The sequence below is a fragment of the Triticum aestivum genome, chromosome 5B (genome assembly GCF_018294505.1).
Source record: "Triticum aestivum cultivar Chinese Spring chromosome 5B, IWGSC CS RefSeq v2.1, whole genome shotgun sequence".
Classification (NCBI taxonomy): domain Eukaryota; kingdom Viridiplantae; phylum Streptophyta; class Magnoliopsida; order Poales; family Poaceae; genus Triticum; species Triticum aestivum.
Window position 1 is genome coordinate 389,363,629 of NC_057807.1, and position 19,213 is coordinate 389,382,841.

The window sequence follows — 19,213 nt, forward strand, 5'->3', positions numbered from 1 at the left end:
TGCAGCACTAAATTCCTGCCAAGACGCATGCACAAACTTAGACTCAACCGATGCAAGCCAATGCGCTGCAGGCCCTTCAAACTACATCGCGGCGACTATCCATAGCGCAGGGTCAGTATCAAATAGAGCAAAGTAATCTTCACACCGGGCCTGCCAGAACTTAGGATTGTCGTCGTCGAAACGGGGAAAATCATACTTCGGTGTGCGGTTATGGTGAGATTGGGACTGAAACTGAGATGCGCGGCGCTCACGATGAATCAGACTGGCAAACGAGAAGGATGGGGCGGATCGGTGATACCTCGTGCCGGAGGCGGAACGTAGGGCAGCGAAGCCCCAGATCCCGACCCCCATGTAGTCGAATGTCCGCCGTGCCCATCGGGGCCGGTCTCCGCCGCTCCCCTGGACGAAGGCGGCCGCACTGTCGCCGTGCCCGAGTTGGAGGCGAGACCAATCGAGGCGCAGAGCTCGTAGATTTGCTTGTGTAGGTCCTGCTCAGCGCCATCGGTGTAGGCTTGCAAGTCCTCGACCACGGATCCCAACGCCTGGTCGACTGCAAGCGGAATAGACTTGGAGATCGCCGTGTCAACGGCGTGGCCGACCACCGCGATGATGAGCTCCTCAAGCTCTTTCTTCTGTTGCTGGTGGGCGATCGTCGCCGCAGACGTGAGCGTCTCATACAGCGCCTTGCCCTCCATAGAGAGGTTCTCCATCGGCTCTCACCGCCGGCCCACCGCCGCACGTGTGTCCTAGTGATGCTCCAGTGCAACGGGGGTGGAGAATTTTGGCTCTGAGTACCAATTGTTAGCAAAGGGCTAGGATCTCTCTCTACTGACGAACATCCCTCAGATCTGTAGCTCTAATTCGAAATTACAAGCCGGGAGGAAGGAGGAAGAGAGTTACAAGCAAACGGCAGACTGGCCAAATCCCTAATAACCATTTCCTTCCCTATTTAACAGAGCATGTGACCCACTCCTTGCCTGCGTAGCGAGTGGACGGGCATTGAATCCTCTTGCTCGTCGAATCCTCTTGCTTGGTCCACTATCAACGACAGAGCTCGAAGGGTTGACGTAGTCGTCGCTGACTTGGCTTGTGCCGTCCCTTGTAGTGGACTTGATGGACCGGCTGCTAACAGAGCCTACGTGAGAGAAGTTGAGGCAAAGTATTACATTATTATGGAAATATTACATATAGTACAAATGGCTATTTCTCTTTGCGGGTCTCGACGGATTCTTCTATACATACAGGCAACATTATACTTGCACTGAACCTTACAGTCAGTGAGATTCTGTCATCGAGGAAGATACACAACTGTGTATGATGTATCAGCTAACTCTGTCATGTGACTATCTTCTACATACAGTATGTGCTGTCAAAATTTTCCACCCCAAAACTTGGACATGCTTGTGTTCCAGAATATCAAAAGGAGGCTTAGTTAGATCTAAAGAACAAACCTATACACCAATTAGTCAGCATGAAGTATTTCTAAAAGAAGTTAAGACAGTCAGCACACATACTCCACCAAATGGCACAAGTATTGACTTCACATTATGATATCTGCTAGTTTCTCTCCAAGATATATCCAGCTTCCTGGGTAGTTTATACGATACTGCCCCACCTGCATTCGCAATAACATTGGACAGAGCCGAGTTAATAATTTAGCAGACAGGAAACAAAGTATAACTGCAGTTCAAACATACATACCCTATAATGATGAACGAAACAAATCATTCCTGCTCGGAGTTTATGTTGTTAGCACGACCGATAACAGAGTTCATCTGTCAAGAGCCCAGAAATGAGTAGCATACAAATTTGCCAAGGGTATGAACCCCCACAGCTCCATTCCATCGGCAGCACCCCTCGGTGTAATCAAGCTGCTAGCCGGGTGCTCTTTTTCGAGCAAGTTACAGTGCGTCAGTGTGAGCTAACATAGTATACACTGGAGAAGCCCTTCAGTGCTCACGTTTTGTGCAGACGTGATATCTTGTTGAAACTGGCCTCAAAGAGTACTTTTGTGGGTCCTCCCAATTCTCATGACACAGATGTATCCTTCTGAACAGGTCTCTGAGGGAAGAAAAGGATCGCAAGTAATGCACAAATACTTAACCCAATCGCACCATCAAACGGATGAAGATGATATGTACTAATCATCCAGAATGGAGTTTCAGGTTTGAATGCAATAATGCGACTGGTTTGTGTGAGATAACTAGCAGTCATAATTCCAGATCGCAGGCCAATCGGTGCAGCAAGATTCCCTTGTGTTCTTTGCTTAAGCCCAAAAAGCACCAGGGAAAGTAGCACAAAGCCTGGTACTGAAGGTAGAGACCTGCCATTCATTTGTAAAAATGTTAACACCTTTTGTTACTTGGTCTCACAACAGATCATGCTTGGTGCAAAAATATATATATATATATACATCAACCCTCACAACTGTTGGCCTTAATCATTTTATATTATAAATATTTTTCAAGGTTGCTACAGAAAGGTCCTAATCTGTTTGTTAAAAGCCGTGAAATCAAGCTTTATTTTGTAGGATTGCTAGGCACTTCTATGTTCGACTAACCATAGAAAACTGTACTCCATCCATCCCATTTTCTGCCACTCCCCTTCCCTGCTTGTGTCCTTCACCCAGTTCCCACACCCACCCCACCACAGTACCGTTTGCGGAACCACGCCGCTCAGTTGCTCACAGGTTTTAATGATTGCCCCCCAAATCACGCTCAGCTGCTCATGGGTTTTAGATCCCAAATTTAAGTCATGAGATCTACCAGTAGTAACATGAACCATGTGCTGAAAAATTAAGTAGTGAAATAACAGAAGGGATGGTGGCTCGACTGGATATACCGGTGAATCAGAGAAAAAGCAACTCCAGACATCAGAATAGCATTGTAGTAACCAAGATCAACTGCAACTTCTTCTGGAAGCCATGATCTGAAAACCACTTCTTCCACCACAGAAATGCTAGTTGCTGTGATAAACCCTCTAAGAGCTGGCAACAATACATTTCTTGAAGATTTGAGAAGATCAAATGGTAAGAATGAAGGCGTCCCTTCTCGAAAAGTTGCAAAGCCAAGTAAAATGCTTATCGAATGCACCAACCAAACGACAGACACGCCTCCGACAAGACCTTGGAAAAATTCTTGCAGCTGCAATCAAAGGTTTAGTTGTCATGTATATGTGCCAGGAACATTTGACAGATATTTGCACACGAGACTAAGCAATGATCATACCCTTGATGAAGATGCAAGATTCATTCCATATTGCTCAACTGGATCCTCATAGCCACGTATTCTTTTTCCCCATAGCATTACAAGTATCATTATAGAGACATACAGACCAACAATGCAAGCATCCCCAACAATTCCTGTTGAAGCGCTTATTGTCCAGCTTTGAACAAGAGTTGGCAGTAAAGGAATCACCACAGGAGACCATAGAACAAGTACCATGAAGGAAAATCCCACAATCCTAAGAATTTGAGAAGGGCGAGTTAAGCACAGCATGATTTTAGACATTACCATCAAAATGTATACTCCCTTTGTATCAAAATATAAGACGTTTTCTGACACTAGATACAGAGGGAGTAACTAATATGTATACTCAGCAGAGGTTCCACCACCGTAATATAAGAAGGGGTGGGTTCAGTATTCCTGATTTCATAGTACACTTGCAGTAAGAAAATAAAATCAATCAAACCGTTGTTCAAATAACCACTACACTACAGAACGAACCATTCATTGATAACACTCGTGATGCTTACAAAATAAGGCTATGCTGAAACTAATGGTGTTATCATATCATGTAGCAAACTGGCAACTAGTTCTACGAGGTGATTGATTTAGTGTAGCGCGCTAAAAACGACTGGAACTTATGGTTTGCTGATTCAAAATTCATTGCAACGCACGGGCATCCTGCCAGCCATTTTAATACTTTCATACCCTTCTAACATAATCTATGGACGAAGAAATGTCATTTGAATTATGTTTCTTCTCTATCTGGATATATTTCTGGAGAAAATTGTAAGTTGGAAGAACTAACCTCTGAAATAAGGGACGTTCGCTGATACGTAAGAACAAGATGAGCCTGTCAGTCAAGCTCATAGCACCACGAATACCTCCCCAGAGTAGAGCAATTTTCCCCACAAATTTCAAGATTCCACCTCTTTGCCCTAGTTCAGCTAGAACAGCAACAAGCCTGTTGCCAAAGACAGACATGGTAAGGGTATTCAAGAGACAACAAAGAGAGAATAAAGATGATAAATGCAATGGCAACATTAAACAGACCTATCGTGATCAAGTTCACCACCACCCTTCTTGGGTACCACCGGAGCTGCAACAGACATGGCTTTCTCAGCAAAGCTTCTCACTAAGTTGTTCTGGCCCTTTTCCAGTTCAGTGTCGTCAAAATTATGCTGAGTGCTATCCATGCTATCATGCTCTTCAGCATTCTTTCGCTGAGATATAAAAAAAACTGTATTGTTAGAATAAATAATTAAACAGAATATTTCAACAATAATAATTAGGAATCAAGAATAACTCAAATATGCAACATGGAACGCACTATAAGGAACAACCTTTGTGCACTGTTGAACTTGTGACAACTGATCAATGAGAACTAGTACCTAATAGTACTACAGATATTTGGACTATGTTAAAACAAAAGGCTGAGCCGGGCTCCAGCATCCATGTGTTTTATTTCCATCCAGCTTAATTATGAACAAAAAATGAAACAACATGACATTATTTGCTTACTTGATGATGTGCTACGAATGCAGAAGCACCTAGGGCAGCCGTTACAGCCCCAACCATCATGCCTTTACCATCTGACTTTGTTATCTCCTGTTGCTTGTGCTCACCGGGTTTTTCGTTATAATAATCTGTATTTGCTTCTTTTTGTGTGCAAAGATCAGCATTTGCTTCTTTCTGAGTGGAAAGATTATCTATATTTCCTTCGCCGGCATCCTGAATAATAAGATCCTCATCCAAAATTCCTGACTTGACCGCAGCTTTTGTAAGGTTGTCATGCTTAGAGACACCAACGTGGAAGTAGTTTCTCAAGGACGCTAAAGTTACACCAACTATTACACCCACTGGAAGAACCTTTCTCAGATCATGAGATTGCAGAACTGCAGTTGATACAGCTTCAACAACATTTTCGCCATGGACCACACCAAATTTCACAGTCGTTGGATTCCTCTGCACAGATGTTGCTCTGTATAACTCAGAGTCATGGACAATAGTTCTAGAAACTTGAGTAGCGAGTCGTTCTACATCATGTGCAAGACTTCTTTGAAGTTTCTCAGCTTTTGTTATCCCCAGTCTGCGACCAACTTCAGTTTTGAGGGTATTTGTTAACTCATCAGTAATAAAGTATGTGAGTGTCTGTCTCAAAGCAGTACCAGGCAACTTCTCAATTACCTTCCTTTTGGTTTCAGAATCTGCAAAATTTCGCAGAGCTGAGTATGGTGGCAAAATGACATTGCCTGTCCTAGGTGGAGCTTGCGAGGAATCTGCATGCTTGATCCCTTCATTGACGAAGCTATATTTTCCAGATATAGAAATGTCACCTTGCACATTGTCCATTTGATCTGCTAGTTTCCATTTACCCTCTTGCGGATCAAGGAAAAGATCAGTTGCCGAGTTCAAACCTGGTGACTGAAGTTGCAGTTGTCTTGTAAGATATTCATGAAGGTACAAAGCATACTGCACCTTCAAATAAGAACTGGCAGCTACATCCAACAAGTAATCAGGTGAGCCACTCACCATCTTCCCGACATCACCATCAACATCATTTCCAGGTATATTTCTTTGAGAATTTCTGATTTTTCCTTTCGAAGGTGGAACAGTGTTCAAATCAGATTTTTTCTCACTAAAATTATGATCTTCAGACATGATCGGACGATCTTTAACAGAAGTATTATGTTGTGATTCACCAGATGATGATGGATTTTTGTCCTTTCCACTTAACTCATTGTCCACATCCACCATCGCATCAGATTCTGTCTCATCCACAGGAGGCTTATCGGTGGCTCCATCAGAATTCTCCCTGTCCTCAGAGTCCTTGTGCTTTTGAAACTGGTCAATCATATTTTCAATAACTCCGAACACACTATTGACAGCCATTTGAGTCGAGTCATCAAAATCAGTTAAGGCATCTAATGCCTGTCTCACATTATTAACTGACGGATGTTTAGATTCTTCTGTTTTAGAGATTTGCGTGCTCTGATCAGCAACATTAAGTGCAACCTTATCTTCATTGGTGTGAACTGCATCAACTTCCTTGTCTACCATATTGGACTGTGGATTCTGCTCTGCTGTAGCATCTGCCGACTGCACTCGCTCTCTGGGAGTTCCGTTTGAATTGGCTGTTGATGGATCATCAGAAAGATGCTTTGGATCTGTTACACTGCCCTGATCGGCCTCTTGCTTCTCTTCACTGCTTTCATTCACTCCAGAGCTATCTCTCTCAGGTTTATCGAGTTGAATCTGATCACTTCCCGTTTCGATTCCAGTTCCGACAGGTCCAGAAGCTTGGTAAGGCTTTGATTGTGATAAATCAATACCTTCAGCAGGATTGTTGTCGTTTGAGGTCAGATTAGTATCTTTTTGGTCTCCCTCACCAATGGATGTAACACTCCTGTTCTGGTCAACAATTTTGGCATCCTTAACTCCACTCTCATGATCCGACTCTTTGACCTTTTCTTGGACCACTGTCTTGGTGGTTGATCTTGCATTAGCCCAGCCGCGCTTCAACGCATCCAAATTGAAATTGTGTCGTTTAGATTGTAAAATTTCAGTCACAGACGACGTAAGCTTTCCACGCACATCTTCAGGTACAGCTTCTTCTAGAGCTTTCACAAGGGATTCGCCTTGTTCTACTGCCACCATAACCTTATGACAAGAAAGAAACATGTAAGCAACTTGACGCACTCACAAGACTACAGCAAGAAAATTTGAGTTTTCCTATTATAAACTCAGTTTTTCTATAAACATCATAAATTACACGATGAACAGAAAAGAACGTGCCATGACTGGCCTATGACCTTGGAAATGGAATGCTATAAGGCATCGAGAAATCTGACTCAACAGAAAATATTATGTAGATCTACTATACCTTCTTCTTTTGATCATCATCCAGAGTGCCAGGCATTGTAGCATCCAGCATATTCATCACAAGACCTGCTGATTGTAGTACATGACCTTTTTCAACATCTTCAGGAATTTCTTCTGGCTCCTCTTCATCAGCCTCTTTGCTTATCCTGCCTACGTCACCATTATCTTTTAACAGCCCGTTTTCGCTGTTTTGAGCACCAGAATATCCATTTGCAGAATCAGCGAGCAGCCCATTTTTGCTGTTTTGGGCACCAGAATATCCATTTGCAGAATCAGTGAGCAGCCCATTTTCGCTGTTTTGAGCACCAGAATATCCATTTGCAGAATCAGTGAGCAGCCCATTTTCGCTGTTTTGAGCACCATAATATTCATTTGCAGAATCATTGAGCAGCCCATTTATTCCATGGGGAAAATTATTAGAGAGAAAAAACTGAGCTTGCTCATGAAAATTGTCCTCTTTGGGGACCTTCTTATCATTCGGTTGAGGTGCGGTGAATGCTAGACCTTTGGATGGGTTAACAGTGATATCCACATCTTTGATAAGCGGATGACGACCCTTAAGAAGAGCAAACTCCACTGCTGACAACCACTGCATAAACCCAAAGACCAATTTAACGTGACAGCTGAAATGAGCAACATGACAACATGAAATAAGTAATTGCAGAAGCGATCCATAAGAATGCTAACTACCATGGAGACTGCAAGCAACAGAGTTTGGTGCCATCACTTAAAATGGATCAACTCATGCATCTAAATAAGTAGTTAAATAAAAACCAGAGAAAAAGGATAAAGCAGTCTCAAGAGAGTCAGATAACACATTATGAGTAAGCATGCACGTGTGCGTGCCCACGCACATAACAATCACGTTTTGTTGTTTTTTATGTGGAAACCTTCAACAGCAGGGAGCTGGGGTAGAGATCACGTTGAAGATAAAATATAAACTCTTCTTTGAGGTGGTACAAAAATGTCTCTATTGGAGTCAAAATAAAAAATGGCAATATTTACCTCTAGGGTAAGATTCTGGCACCATAATTCAGTGTATCTCTCAAAGGTGAATCCAGTTGAGTGTACACAAGAACAAAGGAGAAGGCTGGTAAAAGGATTTTCTGATATTGAACTGCGCGGTACTGACAAAAGTGGCACAGTCCCATCATCACTCTGCAAGATATGGCTTCAAAGTTAGATAACCAGAAAGGCAGTATTGACAGAGCATGTAGCTGGATTTTAGCATAATCTGGGAGTTAATACATTCACATATCCTAACATTGGATTGATATAAAAAATTCAAAAAGAACATTAGACTGGTATGATGTGTAATTATTTTAGGCTTATACCTGTATAAAGAGTACAGGTATTTTCACGCCGGCAACTAAAGGCCTCACGCTATTTTCCGAATAGAAGTCATCAACATTAGCAAACGCATGTGAAACCATGGATATTGCTCCATCAAAGTCACGCAAACAGTTCGCCGATAAAGCCTTCTGGACATCAAAGTCTTTATCTTTTCCTTGAAAGAGTTCCTGAAACAATAAAACAGACTAAATGTCCTACTCTGGAGAAGAAAGACTGCTTGCAAATGCAGGCCATCTCAGGGGCAGCTGGCTGGTCAAGTTATTTAACATGCACAGCTTACGCTATTGCTCTGTTTACAAGATGTGGAAAGGAGATACTACTAGTGTGGGGTCACAACCTTATTGGCACGCAGAATATCAACCAAGCCAGCTGTGAGCTTTTGATCAAGAGCGATATTATGAGGAAATGTTCTTGTTGCTTCCTGTAGGTCAAAAGGATTGTCGATACAAACAGCAGCCGTAAGAGGAGTAGACTCTCCAGCTTCCACAAGGTACTTTGTCAGCATATTGGCACCATAACCCCACCCAACACCCATTATTGTTGTCCATGGCCTTTTGCTGTTTATAAAGCGGATCGTTGTGCAGATGTCATCACTGTCAGCCGCTGTAAATAACCTACAGAAGAAGTTTGTTTAGAAGAGCTACAATTTTAGGCAAGATATATATCATTGCAACCAGTGGCGGAGCTAGCCGAAAATCACTGGGGGTCGAAACGCAAATCATCGGTGTTTGGGGCGGCCAAATGTTAAAAACATTCTAATCTAAGTCTCCTTAAAAAAAATTCTTCAGAAATTCATCCAAGGCTGCCCCCCCCCCCCCCCCCAACATAGCTCCGCCACTGATTGCAACGCATCAAAACTTGTGTATAACCATCAACAGAGTACAATGTTGCAATGATGTTCCTCTATAGAAGGGGTGAATTAAGTCGATGGCATAGCAATCACTAGAGGTCCCTGATGTTTCCGGATTACAAGAATTCTCAGTATCACAAATGATTGCTTACGGCTCGATAAAATAACAGTAAAAGAAACTAGTACAGTAATACTACGCTTCGCTACACTGGCTGAACTTGACAATATCACATTGCAATAACAAAATACTCCCTCCATCCCATAATATAAGATCTTATTACATTCAATATACTCACATATTGGATGTAGTAACATCTTATATTATGGGACGGAGGGAGTACTTCCTACAGCTTCGAAGCTGCACTTACTGATCTGTTTTGGCTCTCATAAACTTAAATTTTCTATAGTACTACTATAGCCCTGGTCTCAGAGAGGGGAGTACCAAAATTCAAAATTATGTACAGACAGCAAGCATATGGCATTACCTGTTAGAATATATCTTGGTCAATTTAGTACTCAAGTTTGTAAATATGATCCAAGCAACAAATAATATAGCCATTTCCAGATACTTACAGTTCACTCTTAATCACTGTTTCTGCTCATAGCCCGAAAATTGGGCATACAGAAAATGTTTCTGACGCCTATTAATTTACTCCAACAATGATATGATATGTGTGCTAAATGTGCGGAATCGCAGACTGTAAAAGAGCTATAGTGACTAACTTCACCTTGGTGTAGTAACCGGTGATCCGCCGCACCCTCTGGGGTTCATGACAATGGGGAAGTAGCCATTCTTGAGCGCATCCAGCACGAACATCTCGATGCCCCTGTCCATGCTCCCCTCGGGGGTGCCGGGCACGACGAGCACCGTGGAATCAAGGCCATGCTCCTTGTCCAGATCCAGGTTAGCGGGCCAGTCAAGCGCGATCACCCCGCCGTCCTCCAGGGGGATGCAGAGCCGCTGGTAGGAGACCTCGCCGGCGCCCTGCCCGGCGGGCGCGGCGGGGATGCTGCCCCGGCTGAGGTTGACGTAGTGGCGGTCCTGGGTGAGCAGGCGCTCGTTGACGCCGTCGAGCAGCACGCCCCCGTCCTCGAAGGACACGGACGGGCAGCGCAGCAGCACGCAGCGGTTGAACGGCGTCGGGCTGGTGAAGAGGATCCACTCGCCGGCGGCCGCGGCGTCGGCGTCCTCGTGATCGGGGGAGCTGGGGGGAGGGAGGCCGCTCCGGAGGTAGGAGGACGGGGAGGCGATGGAGGAGACGACGGCGGCCGCGGCGGCCGCCGCCGCGGGCCCGACGAGCGCGAGCGAGCCCGGGAGGCTGGCAAGGAGGTCGGAGAGGGAGGCGCGGAGGCGGGCGTGCGGGCGGTGGCGGCGCCGCCGCTGCCGGCGGCGCAGCACGAGGAAGAAGGGCGCGGTGGCGGGGGCGGCGCTCCTGCGGGCCGCGGCGGCGGGGAAGCGGGGCGGCGGCGGGGAGGGGCCGGGGCGGAGAAGCATCAGCGGAGAGCGTTCGGGAAGCTGGTGGTGGAGTGGGGGGGCGGCGATGGAGGGAGGGAGGGAAGCGGTGGTGGGGAGAGGCGGAGCCGGATTGGCAAAAAGGGGAGGACGGGACGTCGACGGGAAGCAAAGGGCTCCTGGGCCTTTCGAGCGGAAAGCTCCGGCAGTTCGTCGTTATACCGGCGGGCGGGCGGGCCCACTGGTCTGTGTCGCTGGTCCGTGGGGCATGACCGCGGCTTGGAGCGCGTGCGGCCCCGTCGGCCGAGAGCTATGCGTACGGTGGCGGGGAAGGAGGCTTGCGTGGGCCACGAGGAGCGGCTTCTGGTGGGCGTGGGCGGGAGCGGGGAGGGATGTGGCGGTGGAGAGCAACGACCGCGTGGGCGTGGCGCCGAGCGCTGGCGGGCATGCATGCGGTGCCGTGCGGGGCTGACTGGCTGGACAAATGGGTGGAACGTTCCGGCGGCTAGCCGGGGTTTCTCGGCGCGTCTTTTGGTCTCTCTGTGTTTTAAAATCGAACCCAAAAGCCAAATGACCATGTCTGTACTACTGTATTATAAAGCGTGTGTGTTTTAAACTATCACTCCCTCTGTAAACTAATATAAAAGCGTTTAGATCATTAAAATACTACATTAGTTAACGGAGGGAGTAAATTTTATAGGATCAAAACGCAACTCAAACGGCTCAAAACGGTGGATTCGCAGCTACGATAGCTGCAACGAAGGCACTACTAATTTCTTTTTCTTTTTTGCGAGATAAAGGCACTGCTAATTTCTACAACAATCGTCATTTGCCATGGTCAGAAAAGTTACACATGTGTGTTGTTATTGAGGCACACTAATAGCAAAGCTCACGATACATCAAGATCATACCATTTCAAGAACACGAGAGAGATCAAACACATAGTTACTGTTACATACCCTCAGCCCCGAGGGTGAACTACTCCCTCCTCGTCATGAAGAGCGTCAGGATGATGAAGATGGCCACCGGTGAGGGATCCCCCCTCCGGCAGGGTGCCGGAACAGGGCCCCGATTGATTTTTGGTGGCTATAGAGGCTTGCGACGGCGGAACTCCCCATCTATTGTGCTCCCCGATGTTTTAGGGTATATGGACATATATGGGCGAAAGAAGTCGGTCAGGGAAGCCACGAGGGGGCCATGAGGGTGGGGGGCACGCCCAGGGGGGTAGGGCGCGCCTCCCTGCCTCGTGGCCACCTCGAAGCTTCCCTGACTTCAACTCCAAGTCTCATGGAATGCTTCCGTTTCAAAAATAACTCTCCCAAATGTTTCATTCCGTTTGGACTCCGTTTGATATTCCTTTTTCTTTGAAACACTGAAATAGGCAAAAAAAACAGCAATATGAGCTGGGCCTCCAGTTAGTAGGTTAGTCCCAAAAATGATATAAAAGTGTAAAATAAAGCCCATAAACATCCAAAACGGGTAATATAATAGCATGGAACAATAAAAAATTATAGATACTTTGAAGACGTATCAAGCATCCCCAAGCTTAATTCCTACTAGTCCTCGAGTAGGTAAATGATAAAAACAGAATTTTTGATGTGAAATGCTAATTAGCATATTTCTCAATGTAATTTTCATTATTGTGGCATAAATGTTCAGATCCAAATGATTCAAGATAAAAGTTCATATTGACATAAGAAATAGTAATACTTCAAGCATATTAACAAAGCAATCATGTCTTCTCAAAATAACATGACTAAAGAAAGATATCCCTACAAAATCATATAGTCTGGCTATCCTCTATCTTCATCACATAAAGTATTTAATCATGCACAACCCCGATGACAAGCCAAGCAATTATTTCATACTTTAGTATTCTCAAACTTTTTCAACTTTCATGCAATACATGAGCATGAGCCATGGACATAGCACTATATGTGGAATAGAATGGTGGTTGTGGAGAAGACAAAAATGGAGAAGATAGTCTCACGTCAACTAGACATATCAACGGGCTATGAAGATGCCCATTAATAGATATCAATGTGAGTGAGTAGGGATTGCCATGCAACGGATGCACTAGAGCTATAATGTATGAAAGCTCAACAAAAGAAACTAAGTGGGTGTGCATCCAACTTGCTTGCTCACGATGACCTAGGTCATTTTGAGGAAACCCATCATTGAAATATACAAGCCAAGTCCTATAATAAAAAATCCCACTAGTATATGAAAGTGACAGCATAGGAGACTCTCTATCATAAAGATCATGGTGCTACTTTGAAGCACAAGTGTGGTAAAACGATAGTAGCATTGTCCCTTCTCTCTTTTTCTCTCATTTTTTCTTCCCATTTTTCTTTTTTTTATTTTTTTATTTGGCCTTTCTCTTTTTTTTGGCCTTTTTTTATAAAGTCCGAAGTCTCATCCCGACTTATGGGGGAATCATAGTCTCCATTATTCTTTCCTCACTTGGGACAATGCTCTAATAATGAAGATCATCACACTTTTATTTACTTATAACTCAAGATTACAACTCGATACTTAGAACAAAATATGACCCTATATGAATGCCTCCGGCGGTATACCGGGATATGCAATGAATCAAGAGTGACATGTATGGAAGAATTATGAAGGTGGCTTTGCCACAAATACGATGTCAACTACATGATCATGCAAAAGCAATATGACAATGATGATGTGTGTCACTAAACAGAACGGTGGAAAGTTGCATGGCAATATATCTCGGAATGACTATGAAAATGCCATAATAGGTAGGTATGGTGGCTGTTTTGAGGAAGGTATATGGTGGGTGTATGGTACCGGCGAAAGTTGCGCGGCACAAGAGAGGCTAGCAATGATGGAAGGATGAGAGTGCGTATAATCCATGGACTCAACATTAGTCATAAAGAACTCATATACTTATTGCAAAAATCTACAAGTCATTGAAAACAAAGTACTATGCACATGATCCTAGGGGGATAGATTGGTAGGAAAAGACCATCGCTCGTCCCCGCCTGCCACTCATAAGGAAGACAATCAATAAATAAATTAGCTCCAACTTCATCACAAAGCGGTTCACCATACGTGCATGCTACGGGAATCACAAACTTCAACACAAGTATTCCTCAAATTCATAATTACTCCACTAGCATGACTCTAATATCACCATCCTCATATCTCAAAACAATTATCAAGCATCAAATTGATCATAGCATCCAATTCATTTTCTATGAAGTTTTTATTATACCCAATTTGGATGCCCATCATTCTAGGATCAATTTTATAACCATAGAAAATACCATGTTGTTCTATAAGACTCTCAAAATGAAATAAGTGAAGCATGAGAGATCAACAATTTCTATAAAATAAAACCACCGTCGTGCTCTAAAAGATATAAGTGAAGTGCTAGAGCAAAAGACAAACTACTCTGAAAGATATAAATGAAGATCAATGAGTAGTCGAATAATTATGCAACTATGTGAAGATTCTCTAGCATTTAAGAATTTCAGATCTTGGGAAATATTCAAACAACAAGCAAAACAAAATAAAACAAAATGACGCTTCAAGCAAATCACATATCATGTGGTGAATAAAAATATAGCTCCAAGTAAAGTTACCGATGAACGAAGACGAAAGAGGGGATGCCCCTGTCGGTGTTCTAGGAACGGGGGTCCCCAGACTTGCCTGCCAGCGGCCTGCGGCGTGGATCAAGTGGTGACCCAGTACGGCCCATCTTCATCAACTCAAGCTCAAGACCCTCGCGAGGGGCCAAGCCTCGCGGGGCGGACGACAAGAAGCTTCCTCAGGGGCGGCCTCGCCAGGCAGGCTCGCGAGGAGGCGGAGAGATCAAGGCAGGGTACCTCGTGAGGTGCTCACCATGCAAGCCATGACGATCGAGACCAGGCGAGCGCCGGCTGCGCAGTGTCCTTGTTTCCTCTTTGGTGCAAAGGGGGCAAGCGCAGACGCGCAGTACCGAGGCATCAGGCAAAGGTTGCCATTCCGGTGCAACGAGACCAAGACCAGCAGAGCGGTAGGATGGAGGTCATCGTGGATCCCAAGACGGCATCATCTCCAATGCTTTTGGCAGCCGAAGACCAACTTTAGTCAGGACAAGTGTACTAGATGTTCCCCTTCAAAATGGCCGTTGTTGGCGCCCTTCACGCTCAATATTTGAGAAGAGGACCAGGGTCTCTATAAATAGGACTAGCCACCACAGTAGAGGGGGAGGAGAATCGCATCCAGAGATCGGATAGACATCCAAGAGGCGATCGAACTCACCCAAGCAGTTCATCGCACCAGCTCAAGAATACCTCTCGCGAGGCTGTTCTTCCCCTGTATTGTTCATCATCAGCCCCTGAGGCAATCCACACACCACACACTGGAGTAGGGTATTACACCACAATGGTGGCCTGAACCAGTATAAACTCTGTGCCCCTTGTGTTGTTCATCTTGCTAGCCTAGATTCCGAGCGAGGCGTTGGGACGTGAGTTGGTAGGGGAGAGATCTTCGCGCGCACCCCAGAGTTCGAACCTCAAGGGTCTGCCGGAACCCGAAATCCGACATTTGGCGCGCTAGGTAGGGGTGCGCCGGAATCCTTCTTCCACCGCCTCGCGCTCCATCGCTTTGTCGTCTCCATGTTCGGCGACCCGACGGCCAACGCCGACCGCTGGGCGGCATGGCCTGCCCATGCCGTGCCGCCTGCCCAAGGTGACCTCAACCTTGCACCTCAGGCAGCCCGCGCCTCACAGAGCGTTGCGAGGTGCGGGCGACGCGGTCAGTCGTCACCTGGCGTCACCCCACGGCAGGTACAATCGGCAGCGAGGGCCTCAAACCATGCCGCGACCACGACACCGCACACCCGACGGGAGCAGGCGAACATGAAGGCCGCGCTCACGGTGGCGCGAGAACTGCTGCGATGCAGACTGCAAGAAAGCGGCCATGACGTCCTGCTGGAGCGCGTCGCCGAGCTCCTGGATGCCGCTGTGTCAGCCCCCCCTCCCCCCTGTTCTGTGTCCAGCTTTCATCCCAGGCTCCGGGCGGTTCCCAAGGAGGGCCAATCCGTGCCCGCGCCCCCCTGGGCACACCTCAAGGCTTCATCAACACCGGCCTGGCCATCAGCGCCGGGCAGCAAGCTGCGCCGGCACCGCCCCGGGTAAGCGAGGGCATGTGCATCGCTGCCTATGGTCCTAGCGGGCCGCTGCCCTACCGTCCCCAAGATGGATCCCTGAGTCGAACTACATGGCGCGCGGAGCACTACGGCGAGGCCTTTGGGGTGGCGGCCCCGGAGGCCTATGTGCCCCGCATGGTGGATCAAGGGTACAACCTGGAAGAAGATCATGGCTCATTCCTCGGGCCAGGCTGGGAGGAAGAGGCGACAGAAGCCGAGCTCTTTCAGGAGCCTCACGGAAGCCTCGACAGCCGTGCCGGCGGCGGCAACTACCGGGTACCGCTAATTCCTCAAGAGCAAGCTTATGCTAACCATGGGCTGCAGGAGGTTTAGGTCACGGCAGCAGATGGCTGCCCCAGTGTGGCAACCCCCCTCCCTTCGGGAGGAGGGCACTAGGGGCAGCAGGAGAGGGGCCGAGAGCCAGGCTCCTCCCCACAACATGCGGAGCAAGGCGTCCTCAGGAGGTAGGCCCTCTGCCGGGGAGGTATCCTAGGGCCTGCCCCCGGTAGAGGACCCGTGGTCGTCGGGGGAACCGCTGGCGACCGCTCTACCCCATCGGCATCGTCCTTGGTTTCCGGTCGCCGTCGGTGGTGGTAGAGTGTGGCGCAAGGCGGGGCCCTCGTCTGGCGATATGAAGCAAGGCCGGTACCTGTGAAGAAGGCTCAGTGCCTGTGAAGCTCGCCGCCCGTGACACTCTCACGTAATAATGAGTTGGGGCTGTACACGCCTCGGAGTCTCCGGAGAGCCGCCCTCAGGCCTCGGGGGCTCCCGCCCACGCCCAGTGGCAGCACTTAACTCCGCGCTGGTGAGAAGACGTCGAAGACTAGACTAGGTGCCGGACGCGGCCTTTTGCCTTTTGCCTCTTTCTTTGTTGTTGAGCTTCTTTGACTTGAATTTAAGTTGGATTTGAGCTTGAGACTTGCGTGTGTTTGGGGGAGGGGCGTTTAGTCTCGTTCGAGCAATTTCTCGCGTTCTAATTTCGGCTTTGTGTCCAAAGTTGGCATCTGTTGCCTCCCCCTCGCGAGCCCCTCGCGAGCCGGGCCGGGCCAAGCAAGCAAACACTCCGGACCGCTGTCACCACATCCTCTCCGGAGGCTCCCATCGCGAGATCGATGGGTTCACCCAGAAGACACTCAAGACACCGCGGCCCCCGCAGGCTCGCTCGAGGCCAATCAGGGGTCAAAGGTAAAACAGGTTAGCTGACCCGCCATAGGGTCAGTGGCCCCGCATAAGCACGCATCCGGCGTTATGCCTACAAGTGTACCAATTACAATCTTTTACACGAGGGGCTCCCCCTCCCAAAATGCTCTCACAACCTTCTGGGCCACACCCGAGCTTTTCCGCTCAGGTTAAGCAGCGGAGGTGGCATACAATCAGTCGGACATATCGCTCACCGCGTCCTTCGGGATGCCTCCGGAGGCATCGCTGGCGTCGCTGGCATCGTCGCCGTCATCACCATCGCCGTCGTCAGCGCCATGCTCATTCACAACCCCGCCTTCATCAGCAGCCACGACCACGCCGTCGTCATTAGAAGCGAAGGCCCTAACAAGGGCATCCACGTTGTCCTCTACCCACTGCGCCAGATCGCCCCGGATGGCTATGGGCACCGGTGCGATGACGACGTCGAAATCAAAGTGGGGATCTCTGTCCTAAAGATGGCTGAAGACACGGGAGAAGGCACGCCCAAGCAGGACTCGACTCCTCTCCTCAACAAGCCAGCGGGTCCTGTCAGAGCGACTCTCCAGCTGCGTCACCACATCTGTGAAGAACCGGAGATTGCCAGCATAGTTGATTACACGAGGCTCCGCAATAGCCGCCTCGCAGATGTTGCCCAGGGCCGCGTTGGCCCTTTCCTTGAGCGTCTGGAGCATGAGGCCATGCACATGCTCCAGAGTCTGCCGCTGACAGATCTCATCCTCGTTCCGCCGCGCGACGGCCTCGGCGTAATCAACCCTCTGTCAGAGAAGAAGCAGCTCGGCACGGGAGGAGGCCAGCTCAGCCTGCGCTGCGCCAAGGGCGGCTGCGGAGGAATCTGCACGCCGCGTCGCTTCAGCCAGCTTGGCTCTGAGGGCGGCGGTCCTGCCCTCAGCTTCGGCATTAACCAACTCCAACCTACCTTCATACTCGCGCTCAAGACCCAAGCGAGCTTTCGCCATGCGGTGGTCGATCTCTCCTTGGACTCGGGCCTCCCGCGCGCCGACGTCATCTTCAGCCTGGGTCACCAGGCGCTCCCTCGTCTCCAGCCGCTCAAGGTCGAGGTTGCGCTCGGCAGCCTCCAGCATCGGCGCCTCCTCGCGCCTCAGGAGTTCGGCCTCCTTGATGGGTGCCCCCTTCAGCGACGCAAGGGCAGCCTTGCGCAGCTCCACTTGCTGCTCCAGAGAGTTGCTCCAGGCCTGGAGCTCCCACGCACGCTCTTTTGCAGCCTCGCGTCGACGGTCTGCCTCCTGGGCCTCCTCGACGGCTTGGGAGCAGGCCTTCCGCGAATCCATCAGCGACGCCTCAGCATTGGCGTTGTCAAGATCACGCTGATGGCGCGCAAGGCTGACAGCTACCTTTAGCTTGCGCCTCTCCTCAGCGAGGCGCAGGCCTTCGGTCTTAAGACGCGCGTCCTAGCCAGCAAGCTCCATGCCAAGCTGGCTCACCGCGTTTGCTGCCTTCTGAAGAAACTCTTGGCGAAGGGCGCTGCGCTCTTGAGCGCGCCTGAGCACTCCTCCACGTCATTCTCCGTCATCGGCGTAGGCGGAGGGCCCCGAGGCGGCACGCCCCCTCCCGGCAGGGGGCTGGGGGCTGGCGCCCCAGTGATCGCCGGATGGGCCCTGCCAGGGACCCGGACCGGCGCCGGTCTATTTCCTGAAGTGGGGCCCAGGATCGACCTCAGCCAGTCGCCATCCACGATCAGAGGAGGAGTGCGGGGCAAGCTGGATGTGCACCAGGAGAGCTCGCGAAGGAGGGGTAACAGGCGCGCAGGCTCAAGGTACCCTACGGGACGGCCCGCCTCTCCAGACGGCCCCGCAGCGAGGGTGGTGCTCGAGCTCGGGGCGCTCAAAATCGGCGATGAAGATGAGGCTTGGGGGGATGGCTCATCGGCCGTCTCTGCAAACTCAGCAGGAAGGGCCCTGAAAGGCCACAATCAGCTGAAGGAACGGTAAAATAAGGAACTGAGAGAGAAAAGGACTTACTCGTCGATGGCAAAATACTTCCTACACTTAAACGGACGACAGGGGCGGTCATTGCCTCCTGAGGCCTCCTTCCTCTTGCGGAGGGCCTCGAGGTCTATGCGGAACCGGCCT

General features: G+C 48.7%; 1 protein-coding gene across 1 annotated transcript; it reads right to left on the bottom strand.

The window, feature by feature from the left end:
• Window positions 1-796: 796 nt before the first annotated feature.
• LOC123112005 (uncharacterized) lies at window positions 797-11,095 on the bottom strand. Its single transcript, XM_044532900.1, has 12 exons — window positions 10,038-11,095; window positions 8,797-9,073; window positions 8,441-8,626; window positions 8,112-8,264; window positions 7,108-7,695; window positions 4,746-6,884; window positions 4,278-4,447; window positions 4,033-4,188; window positions 3,228-3,462; window positions 2,842-3,143; window positions 1,702-2,323; window positions 797-1,615 (listed from the first exon to the last, which is right to left on the bottom strand). Exons 1-11 carry the CDS (start codon window positions 10,802-10,804, stop codon window positions 2,029-2,031), a joined length of 5,268 nt encoding a protein of 1,755 aa, XP_044388835.1. The 5' UTR covers window positions 10,805-11,095; the 3' UTR covers window positions 797-1,615; window positions 1,702-2,028.
• Window positions 11,096-19,213: the final 8,118 nt, after the last annotated feature.

Bases quoted from the DNA above. Each gene is read 5' to 3' on its own strand.
- LOC123112005 (XM_044532900.1), bottom strand. From the start codon at position 10,804: ATGCTTCTCCGCCCCGGCCCCTCCCCGCCGCCGCCCCGCTTCCCCGCC. The intron at 8,265-8,440 runs GTATAAGCCTAA...CATATCTTGCAG, and splicing joins TACCTGTACTCTTTATACAG to AGTGATGATGGGACTGTGCC. The intron at 6,885-7,107 runs GTATAGTAGATC...TCTTGTCATAAG, and splicing joins ATGATGATCAAAAGAAGAAG to GTTATGGTGGCAGTAGAACA.